Genomic DNA, 12,174 nt, shown 5'->3' with positions numbered 1-12,174 from the left:
TTTGCTACCCATGCCCACCAGCACCAACGCAACCAACCCAGCCTCTGCATTGCCACCCAACCTGCCCCTCGCACAGCCACCTCTGCAGTACATTGGGTGTATCACTTCCAGCTTCTCCGAGCACATCAGGAACAGCAATGCTAGATAAAGCCTGCCTGTATCCATGGAAAACAAGCTTATCATTTCATACTAATATACTTCAAACTCAAGAAGTAGCAAATAAACTTGGAAAAGCTGTATACTGTTGTTTAAATTCAGTTCTCTCATTTAAAATCCTAGAGATTTCTGTAACTTCGGTATCTGGGGGGGAAACAATCTAAAGCCAAAAAAATAGGCTAGATACTGTGAAGCAGCTATCATTGTATGCTGCAGATTATCCAGTTTATTCCTTTAATGCTTATGTTTTAAGACTGATTAATTCCACATACACTTATTAAGTATTAGCATTACTAATGGAGCTATTCCTACCTATTAAAGAACCATCCAGGAGCATCCCTGGACTTCTGCCAGCCAAAGTAACAGGATCCGTCATGCATGAGAAGAACCCACCACCAGTACAACAAAATACATCAATAAGAACAAAACTGGTTCATGTATTTTCTGCCTCTTCCAGCCACTTTCTGATTACCTTACGTTATTTCCAGTGTTAGCAGGAAAGAATGAAACCTGAGTTAGGATGCACATGTTCTCTGGGTGACCTGGGGTACAGACACATAACCTACCAGGGAGTGAGCCCAAGAGGGAGTTAACAACATCACAGCTTCCACGCAGTAGCTACTCAAATGCACGCTTACTCAAGACTCATTGCCAGGTTGTTTAACCTACTAATCCACATTTCCTGACCTAGTGTGCCAACATGATCTAAGTTTCCACCTCCCCTTAGCTCCTTGCATCTCAAGTGCAAGTCCACACTCTATCTCAGTGTGAGCATCCCCTGCGCCCTGCAGCTCACATAGCAAACCGTGCTCACGCATGAGTGGTGCAGCCTGTCCACCTCTGACAAATGTTTCACACCTCCCAGCATCAACACACAGGAGGAAAGATCCTGCCCCAGCAGCCTCACTGTTCCAGTGCACAGGGAGCAGGACCAGGAGCACAGCTTTGCCAAACTGATGCCCAATAGCCCCCAGGACCATGGATGTCACTGGAACCCTGATGTAGAAATCACACACCATCAGCACAAGCCACTTTCAGCTCTGAGTTTTGCCCTTTATCATCTAAGAAAAGCAATTCCCCAAGCCCCTTTCTTGCTCAAACCATTGAGACACTTAAGCCATTGAGCAACTGAGTAAAAGTGACAGCAGCAGCAGGTGAAAACCTGAAGGACCAATTCAATTGGCTTCTCATTCATCCCAAGGTATGACTGTGGGTATCCTCATGGTTTTAAATGCTTCTGAGCATCACAGACAAACAAGGGCAAACCCAAGCAATTTTGTGCAACTTAAGAGCATCTGAAAAACAAGAAAGGTGCTGGGAGAGAAGAGCAAAGGCAGAAGACATAGCACCTAAATTCCACCTGGTCTTTATGGCTGTATCAGAGCATCTTCTCAATGCCCAATAAACAACTGTGACTAGCGACCATCCTTGTCTGGTCATTCCCTGTCCTTCGCAGCTCACAGGGCAGGGGCTACCCAGTGGTTTTCCTGTGTTTCTCTGCAACTTCTGCTCTGGGTTCATAAAGACACTTTCTTAGGTTTCTTAATCTGAGCATTACTCAGAATTTGAGAGCAAGTCTCAGTGCTTAGAAAGCACGTGCGGCCTGACCCTTTTTAGCTGACCTTTAATGCCAAGTCTGCTGCACCAACCAGACCTTTGGTATTTCATTAACTTTGACATTCAGCAGCTTCAGCTGTGCCTTGTGGTTACTCTACCTTGCAATTACTTACTGCAACTGCTAGGAAACTGATAAGCATTGCCCTGCACAAGTCATTATCTTCTCAACCCCCTTCTGATGAGTAATACCTGTTCCTAGAACTGTGAGCAGCGAGGCAGAGCCCTGGCCAGGCACAGCAGGAGAAACACTACTGAAAACCTTAGGTACCCCAGCTATTTACCAAAGTATGATATTTACCAAAGACTTCTTGCTCTGTTTCTCAGCAAAGACATACATTCAATTCCACCCAATGAAGCCTGGCAACAGCTAACCCATCTAGCTCACAGCTCACTGCATTAAGCACAGATGCAGCTAACTCACAAAGCAAGTATAAACACTACTTAGTCCACCTGTGCTTTGAGTTACTCAATACAACCACCCCATCAAAGCTGCGTTTAACTCTGGTGGTAAGTAATTATGCTAATCTGGTAAGGAAGCAGAACTTGACAACAAGTATACATTATCCTGCAAGTGCTGGTAGTCTTCTGGGTGCAAAACCAGCAGTAATGGTACTTTCACAGACTTTAAGGAGATGGGATTTCACCGTTAGGTATAAGACAAGGATCCTAGCTGAAGATGTGGAAAGCGATGCCAGTAAAGAGCAGTGGCTGTCACCATTTCCTTCTGCCATGTACACTATGAGCAACAAAGCACACAAAAGGAAACTAATATTACCCCATCTGTCCCTACATTCAGAAAACCTCATTTCCAGGCATTTAAGCCCTTCAGTTACAAACATTCAGACACACGTGGAACATCAAAAGCCCTTGCTGGTCTTGTCTTGCCAGGTGGAATTCCCTCCCAGTATAGGTTTATAAGCAGGTGGGTGGGAATTCTCCCCTCCCTCATAAAACCTATCAGCTGAAGGGAGGAGCTTGCTCCGAGGCTGACACATGTGGGAGATGGGAATGATAATGTGGTTGATTTCTTAACAACTACTCAGAACAAGTCCTCTAAAGCAGCTTTAAAACCGGCTCTGACACCACTGACTCCTACACAGTCAAATCCCCTGAAGCCTACAGCAAGGAACCCCGATTATTGTAATATCCCAGGTGATAGGGGCTTTTTCACACTGCTTTTAGAATGAGGTTTCTTCAGAAGCATTAGGACACCCAGATCTATGTTTATCATCACTGGCAGTGCCTGCAAGGCCAGCAGCTCAAAAGCTTTCAAAGCAATTACACCAAAACTCGTCTCATTTCAAAAGGCTTCACTGCATCAACACAAACACTGCAGCTGGGGCAGTGCAAGGCTATAAGAAGGCAATAAGCTCTTCCTGAAGAACACATTATGAGATAATCCCTTGCCTTCGCTTTATTACTTTACTGATTAAATACAAGTAGGAAATTATCAGTTATCCCTATTGACACCCAGCAAGCTCCTCTCAAACCGTGGTTAAGCTGCTCATCAGCACTGATACCCCACACGTCAAAAGGGAGGGCTAGTTCTCCATACTAAACTGAGGATTTATTCTTTGCTTTGGCAAGAAATGAGCAATAGGACATATGGACACCTGCATGTATACCTGTGCACAAAACAAATCACAAGGTAAGGTAGAGAAGTTCCTATAGGAAGGTGTATCACTGTAGGGTACAAAGCCTCACATGAAATACCCAACTGTGAGTACAAAGCCTTCATCTCCTTCCAATACAGCAAGGAGGAACATGTATGCCCTCCCACTCCCCCCAAAATCAATTGGGGGTTAGGGTTAGGATGAGGTTCGAGATCTCATAGGAACAAAGCACTTGTTGATTCTCCAGCACACCAGCTTGTTACCACTTGAAGTTAATTTACCAGCCAACAGGTTCCTCAGAGTTTTATATAAAGGTACATTAGGCTTAGAGATACAAGTAGGAATCAAGTTTTCAATCAGTAGAATACCGACTTAAATCAGCAGAATTCTTAGCAATACACTGCTAAGAATATCCAAAGCCACATTTGCTTTTAGTTGGAAATGCACTTTAATGAGAGATACTCTTCCAATAATAATAAATACTCTTATAATAGTGAGAGATACTCTTTTATTGTAAGGTTATGGTAAAACTTCTTTTCTAAGATGCAGGGAAAATAAATCGAAGAAGAACATGTGCATGGGGAAAGCATGGATTTCATCCACCTTCTGCTTCCCCAAGTGAAAGCCATCATGCCCCACTCACTGCTGAAACTCGAGATGTGCCTCCAGCTCAAGCCTGAGACACTACTACATTCTTTTACAATCACAGAAACTCTTGCTGTGGTTCAGTGCCAACAGAAGCGTCTTGACACAAACCTCTCCTCACGAGTAACAAAGCCACAAGCTACAGCCATAGACACGGCTGTTCTTTGGGGTTCTGGATTAAAAGAAAGCCAAGCGTTCACCTTCCTTTTCTACCTTAAAAACCCCTCCAAAGGCTGCATGCAGGACTCTGTTTTACAGTTTCCAACCCCCCCCCCCCCCCACCTCTTCCCCAGGGTTGCAACATCTCGGATTCTAAAGCGAATGCTTCGAATTCTGAAGCAGATAAAGCGCAGTGCATTGCTTGCTTTAAGAAAGTAGTACACTGTCGCAAGGTCATTCCTTTCCGACAGCAAATACACACAGAAACCCAGGCATTAAATACCCTCCTTTTTCTTTTGCACCGTCTTTTCAAACACACTTTCCTGTTCCAGGCCAGAAGTAAGAGTTTCCTATGCAAGATGCTGTATTCATATCAAAACTGCACGCCATGACCCAGCAAACAAAGACGAGCCGCTCGGCGAGGTTTGCTTCCTTCCTCCGCAACACGCTCCTCCACCGGACACCAGAACAAGACCACATTTAACCTCTGATGCCATTCATTGGTGGGGGGGTATTTGTTTAATGGGTCTTCTGCAGCTTTAACTCATACACTTCTGGCTGATACCGTTAGAACGCTGCGATTAATGATGTGATTTACACGGATTTGATAGCAGCCGTTTAAAGGAAGGAAACGTGTGTTAAGTATTTCATTCTTCCCACAGCACTGGTAAAAATCAAGCGGGGCGAACAAACCAGCTTAGTCCTGAGGGGCAAACGCGTGTTCCACACACACAAAAGCGTAGCTGCAGCAACAGTTATGAACGCGGCTTTGCTGCCTCCTGCCCGAGGCCGCATGCAGCCCGCACGTCCTGCAGCGCCTTCCTCCTGCTTTTCCTTGCTAAAACTACAACGGGAGGTCGGGATGAAGGACGGGACAGGCAGGAGCAGCGCCTGCCCAAGGGTCTCTTTGCTTACGGCAGGAGCCTTCCCTGCGTTAACTTCGCCGTTATCCCCCCATCACCGCTACCACAGACATCTAAACCCCGGTTAACGTTAGGGCACTGCTGAGAGCGGGTCGAGCCGCCCCAGCCTTCCCCAGCGCACCTTGCCGCTAGAAGCAAGGGCGCAGAGCCGATATCCCCACTCCCATCAGTCCCGACCGCGGTATTCCCAGCACCCGGTCCCCTCCTGCCCCTCCCGGAACGGCGGCCGTCGGTACGTTACCGGTGCAGCAGCTGAGCGCGGCGGACAGCCCGTCCTCCATCCCTCTCCCCGGCCCCGAGCCGGCCCGGCCCGCATGCCGCGGGGGGCACCGCAAAGCACCGGTCCCCGCAGCCCCGACAGCAGAGAGCGGCCCGAAGGGGCGGGATGGGGCCGAGCTCCGGCAGGGAGGAGCCAGGCACCGCTAAGGGAAAGGGGGTTTGCACTGCAGGCAAAGCATGAGTGCCCCCGAGCACGCGTGTGTCCCCGAAACAACACGGTTCTAAGCAAAGGAACGCGACATGAGCCGTTCACACGGGGGAGGAGGGGAGAGGAAGGCGGAGGGTGTTTGTTTAGCGTTATATCCGAATGTTTTTCATCTGACATCTTCCGAGACGAAAAAGCAATGACATCACTGGCAATATACTCACATCCATTATGTTAAACCGGAGCAAAGCACCGCGGCTTAAAAGCGGCAGCTTCGCAAAGCTGGCGTCCTATTCAGCAGAAGGCAACTCCTGTTACAAATGCGTTACAATCCATTTAATGTGGCCGTGATTTCGTCTGTCTCGCAAGATGAAGCGCAGCCAGATGAGAACTAATGAATGCAACATGTGTTCATTCTTTTGGTAGCCGTGCCTGAAGCCAATTGGCAGGACGACTACAGCAAGATAAATGTCAAAACAAAACTATTTGTGAGTATGTACTGCACAGAGTTTGCCTCTCCTCTCTGGCATACTTCACATAGCTCATGATTTTCAAGCTTTGCAAGTGTATTAAATAACTCTGAACCAAGGTTTTGATTCCCAGACAACAGTGAGATAATAAGAGAAAGGAGCACAGGGGAAGCCCATGTGCTCATTCAAAAACCAAGGAGGGGCAGGCCTTTTTCCAGTGTCACAAATGGTTCATGAGCTGGTCCATAACAACATATGGAGTTAGGAGAACATGCGATGGGGTTTGCGTCTTTTCCCCAGGATTATCAATCTACATCATTTCAGTATTGTCTTTTTCCAGCACACACTGGAGGAAAGAGCTCTGCGGTGATTTAAGGGAAGGAAGAGAAAGGGAGTCAGGCGAACACAGGTCTGCAGCCACACAACAACCATCATCAAGAGAAGGAAGGGGCTAAGAAACTGAATGGTGGAGGATAATGAAGGGTAAAAGAGAAGGTCACACTATTAAGGAAAGGGGCCTAATGAAGCCATACACCTCAACACACAGCCATGGCATTGGGATTGACCAAGAACCCATGCTCCCAGCTTCTCCCAGTCTCTACTTGCATCATGTTGTCAGATTAAACACTCTTGACTGCAAGCTGAAACACTGAGTCTGACCTTGGGTGGGCTGGGCACACAGACATACATCCTGGTATCCCTTTAGACTCAACATCCTCCCTAATACAACCATGAAGCCTTGAAAGATATTGGCAAAAATACTCCCTGAGGCCAGACAGACATTGTATGATCTGGTAAAGACCAGCACAGAGAGTAGAAAGAGGCTGGATTTGCAGTCTTAAGTGGTCTAAACAATGAGAGATTAAATAAAACTGGCAAAGCAGCATCCAAAGCAGCTCAAACTAATGAATGTTTTTAGGATGTCTCATTTTCACAGTAAGTAAAACATTTTGCATTTAAAGAGTTAGGATCTCCTTAAAAGGCTATGAAATACTGATATTCTCAGGTAGCTATGACCCCAATTTTTAGCTATCATGGATTACCTCAGCATTGAAAAACAGAATAAGGCTGCATTATAGCAGAATTTTAAACACAGCTTAATGCCTGCTGAATAAAGAACATGCAGGGGAGGCAGAAGGAACCAAAGCAAATGTCAGAGCACCTTCATAATGATGCTCTTACATCTGAAGTAAGACTTCAGGAAGCCCACTGTACACAGCTCATCCCAAAACCAGCAGAACTGGTCTCAGTCCTGTTCCTTGCTGGGCTAAAGACTTGCATCAAACTTCATGGATCTGCCTTTAAATCTCTCATTGAAAGCCTGAACTCCTCATCAGAATTTGCCACTCTTCCAGCTCTGGCCCATACCCATCCTTCTAAGCAATCTTCCCATCTTCAACAGCTATCTACCTCTAACCTTAAACACCATCTCAGGCTCCTCATCCCCTTAACATGAATAGCGTGGGGATGATGAGATACTCTTGTTATGCATTTCAGATAGGCACAAATGATGAAACAAGTACTTAAAATACGGCTCAGACCAAAATAAAACACACAAGACACAGGCAAGTTACCTTTGCTTAGAAAAAAGACAAGCCTCTTGGAATATTAGCAGTACAAAGTACACTGTTACACCATCAGAAAAACAACCCTCTTCAATCTAACGTAATAAAGCCAGTTAAAGATCAGAGACAGAGCTCTGCATATTGCCCAGGTATGTATTCATCCCTTGTTTGTGTGTCCCCAGCATATGGATACTTAGGAGCATCAAGACACCTGATAAGAACAGTGAACATGTCAAAGACCACAACAGCAGCCCCATTATGAAGCTAGGGAAGGAATCATCTTAGACACACCTCAGGTTTCCATGCACCAAAACCCACTTCAACCCACCTTCTCTTCAGAGGTGGGAGCAAACAGTAACAGCATTAACTCGTTGGAGTCATCACTTCCATATGAAGAGGAGCAAGGGGGTCCCCAACACCATGTCCCAAGTTAGGGTGGTTCCAGTGACCCAGAGCTGGCTAAGGAAACTGGGGGTGCCCTCACCAAAGCCAATGTGCCCCCAACAAAGCAGATACCATATCCCCAGGACACCTTTAGTAATGAAATACCAGAGAGCAAGATGATGCATTGAGTTTCCTTGGCAAGTGATGCAGCTGCTACGAAAATCCCTGCAGTTACATGCACTCGGGAAATGGGCTTTCATTAAACAAGGGTCTATTCATCTCCTCCAAACTTAGGAGCCTGTCGATCCAAGCCCTGCTGCATGAGGCAATCCCATTCTTATCTTCTCTCCAAAGCATCACTGGAAACTCCTCTCTGCCTTTCCTTCAAGAAGCCCCTAACTATAACTGTGCCTGAGCAATGGGAAGGACTGAAGCTAGTTTACCGACTGTCTTGCTGCTGCACTGCAAGAGGGCAGCACTAGTTGATTTTGTCTCTTCATCCCTATAAAACTAATTGTATTTCCACTGACAAACAATCCTTCAATTACTTGGCTTTTCCTGAAGAGAAACTGCAGCCCTGTGTCAGTCAGCAATTAACCTCATGGCCAAACAGGATCACCTTTCAGCAGTCACATGCGTCTGTGCTCCAAGGCTTATCCATACCCCATGGAAAAGAGAGAATAACAACCATTTCTTTTGATGTTACAACCATTTCTTTTGATGTTACCCAGTTTCTAAGGACTTTAACCCTTATATTCCTTTTTCCTTGGTGGGGAAAAAAGCCAAACCCAAATTCTCCCTGATATCAACAGTGTTTTTAAAGTCATGTTTTCCCTGCAATCACCAAACCAGTACAACCAATCTCACCAGATCAAACAGAAACACACACTTTGGTGAAGGACGCTCATTGCATCAGGCCTGTTCCCACTTGTGAGGTGGACAGAGGTTAGTAAGCTATGGAGACAAGGAGAGCCCCAAGGGATCCAGAGCTCCCATTAACTGCAGGATGCAGCAGCCTCTGCTCACTCATCTTCACTCCAGCTGCTGGCACTGCAATAAAACCTATTAAAGTCCCATTCTCTGGAGCATTAATACCAGGAGTGACGGAAGACGGGACCTTTGGCTATGATTAAGGTCACTTACAGTTGGCATACGGCAGAGCTACTGCTAAAATAAGCATCCCTGCCCTTCTCCTGCATCCTTCCCATCCTCATCCTGCTCCTGCCGCTGGCACAACTCACAGGGCTGCACAGGGAAGCACACTGGGAGACTGAACAGCATGAAAACTAACCCTTCACACCAGAACAGGCAAACTCACCAGGCCAGTCGTATGGCATATGGCACAATGAGCAGTGTTGCAGCACCCTTTGGGAAGAGTGGTGGGAACCATGCCCATCACCAGCAGCTCTGCCCATGGATGACGGAGAGTGGTTGTGAAACAGCTGCACTTGTAAACCACAAGTCCAGACCGTGTACACCCCTACATGGTGGCCCATGAAAACATGCAGCTTTGTCCCTGAGAAAAGGCAGAGCCTGAACAGCAGCATCCCTGTTAGGTGCAGTGTTTCTGGAGAGAACCACAGTTCTGTCTCTGTTCAAGAACCTGCACAGCTTCAAACACTCAGGTTTGCTCCACATTACAGATGTATTTGTATTGAGGACGTATTTGTATCGAGGATGCATTAATATGGAGGATGTACTCGTATTGAGATAGCTGCCCCACCTGAGGGATGGTGTGATCATCTCCATTCGTGACCACACAGCATAAACACAGTACCTCTGGTTTAATATTACCTAGTGCACACTAATGTGATGTAGGTGTCAGACCTTAAGCTCTGACAACACTTGAGGGTTTGACCTTATCAAAAGATCATTTATAGCGACACAGTTGTGACATTAGATATAACAGCTGTACAGGCCCTAAATTAATTACCCTTCTGATGGCAGACTTCTAAACAAAGTGGTTTATAAGGAATCTACTGTAGAGAGGCCGTTTAATACCCTTGTCACCCTTTAAGCTGAGCTGATGCAGATTCTGTACCCTCGGTAAAATGGGTCACCATAATAAACATTGTGGCTTATTTACAACTATAGGATTGAAGTATTGTGAAATGCTCTGGCAGGGCTGATGAGCTATGCTGTTGTAAGAACATCACACATATACATAGCTATTTTCTTTCAAAGACAAACATGGAGACTCCTGCTTACTTCTGGTTTTCTGTAGTGTTCTCAACATCCTATTTCAGCTTTGCTTGAAAACTTGGTGCACACAAAATGGGGAGAAGAAGGCACCACTATTTCCATGACATGTTTGATACAGAATTGACAGCAGGAGGAGCAAGCTTGGCTCACATGCAAAGGCCAAGAGACCTTTCAAGTATGTCAACAAATGCAATCTGCCACAATAGAAGTCACACTTACTCAGAAGCCTGAATAACATTTATTGATCCAAAAGTAAGTATTGATTTCCAATTCATTTTCCTGTAGGAACAGTAACGCTACAAACAACTGGCACACCTGACATGTTTGTCAGCCTCTTTGGATTAAAACCAAAGGACAGCAAGAGACAACAAGCAACCTACCCTTTTAACTGGTATCTCTTTCACATGGCAATACCAAGGGCAACTTTCACCTACAGAAATGTCTGTTGATATTACCAGGATGAAAATCATTCCATAGGTCAGGAAAATACCTCCTTCCTCTGGCTCATCCAATCTTGTTATGAAGCTAAAGGTCACAGCCAAGAACAGAATAGCTGCTTGGAGGAAGAGAGGCAGGAAACACTGGTGTGCAGCAGTAGAGTCCAACTGAACTGGCAGCTTAAACGGCTGTGGTGTCACCAAGGACACATGGTGCTATGGTGGAAAACCACCTTACAACAAGGAAAATGAAGAAGGTCCTTGGGGGCTTTAAGAAACAGTCATATTTCCCAAGAATCCAGCTTACCAAAGCTTCCCAGACCTACTAAAGGTCAGAAGCTGCAGGAATTTGATGGTATCCTATTACCTAAAGAGGTATTTTCATGCACTGCAAAACCCCCAGCCCGAGGAGCTGGGGATGGTTAGGGCAGGGGATGAATCAAGCTCACTATGTCCTGACTTCACCACAAGATGCTTCTGTAACTCCAGATCTACCCTGTCATCTTTAAGTAGTAAGAGCAAGAGAACAATCAGTAACATACTGAAGTCACAGCTTCAACAGGGAGTAAATCAAGCCTAGAGTGAAATTTACCCATCTCTTCTTTGAGAAGGATGAAAGTCCATGATCTAAGTGAATAAAATACCTCTACACCTAGAGGCTACTTCTTCCCTTGCAGAAGGGACACCACCACTGACTGCTCTAAGCTCCTGAGGCCTTGGGATGAGGAATAATCAATGGATGTATTTTCATAGGAAATAAACTACAGGAATGAACACTTATTTCCAGCCCATCCTTGCAGCTTTCCTTCAAACACAGACTATGGCAGCATCTGTATTCTTCTTAACAGAAGAGGGCATCCCCAATCCATGCTCAGCAGGCTCCACATTACAGCAGCTGCTTACAGGCAAACTGTCACCATCAAGACAACTCCACCACAGGGTTTTCATAGGATCCCAGACTGGTTTGGGTTGGAAGGGACCTTAAAGCCCACCCAGTTCCAGCCCCTCCAGCACCCATTTTCCCTGGGCATAGTTTGAGGATGCAGTCAGTTTGTAAGGTAACAGATTTGAAGCAATTTAAAGTGTCACCATCCCATCAAAATCTCTATTTTTCGCTCTTTTGCCAAACTGCTCAATATTCTGCCACCCCATATGAAAATAAAGTGTAAAATTACACTACAGCCATTGGGAAATGAGGAATTGTTGCAAGTCTTGTGGGCAGCTTTCCTGCCCTTGAATCCCTGGGATATTCACATTTTAACACCAAACACATTCCTACCTCAATAGTTACCCTCAAAATAGCTGCTGTGCCCTTTCTTCCTTGTCATACAACACCTTCTGGACAAGGGTGCATCACTGTAAGGTGGATCACAAGGAGACAGCTTTCAAAGCCCCTTTCAAAGTCAAGAGAGAGCAGTTGTGGACCGCAGTGTACTTCATAGCTTGCAAGCTTTTCTTAACAGAGGATTTAGACCTCAGTGTTTTTCTTTGCTAGTCTCTTAAAAGAGATCAAATCACTCATTTTGTTTCACCAAAGGAGGATTATGTGATTTAATGAGTAACACATTTGATGGGTACT

The 12,174-nt window shown here is 45.7% G+C and overlaps 1 protein-coding gene across 2 annotated transcripts in view; it reads right to left on the bottom strand.

Annotated features, from left to right (window-relative positions):
• Window positions 1–12,174, bottom strand: part of EML4 (EMAP like 4) — a 107,874-nt gene that overhangs the window by 60,166 nt on the left and 35,534 nt on the right. Inside the window, exon 1 of one of the 2 annotated variants that reach the window (XM_034060395.1) lies at window positions 5,355–5,485. The exons of the other annotated variant lie outside the window; for it this stretch is intronic. Coding sequence (XP_033916286.1) covers window positions 5,355–5,394 — 40 coding nt within the window. The 5' untranslated portion in view covers window positions 5,395–5,485. Of the gene's footprint in view, window positions 1–5,354; window positions 5,486–12,174 lie in introns of those variants that run through there. 2 annotated transcript variants of the gene reach the window in all.

The sequence above is a fragment of the Melopsittacus undulatus genome, chromosome 3 (assembly GCF_012275295.1).
Source record: "Melopsittacus undulatus isolate bMelUnd1 chromosome 3, bMelUnd1.mat.Z, whole genome shotgun sequence".
Taxonomy (NCBI): Eukaryota; Metazoa; Chordata; class Aves; order Psittaciformes; family Psittaculidae; genus Melopsittacus; species Melopsittacus undulatus.
The sequence above is the reverse complement of the archived record's forward strand: the minus strand, read 5'-3'. Positions and strand labels throughout refer to the sequence as shown.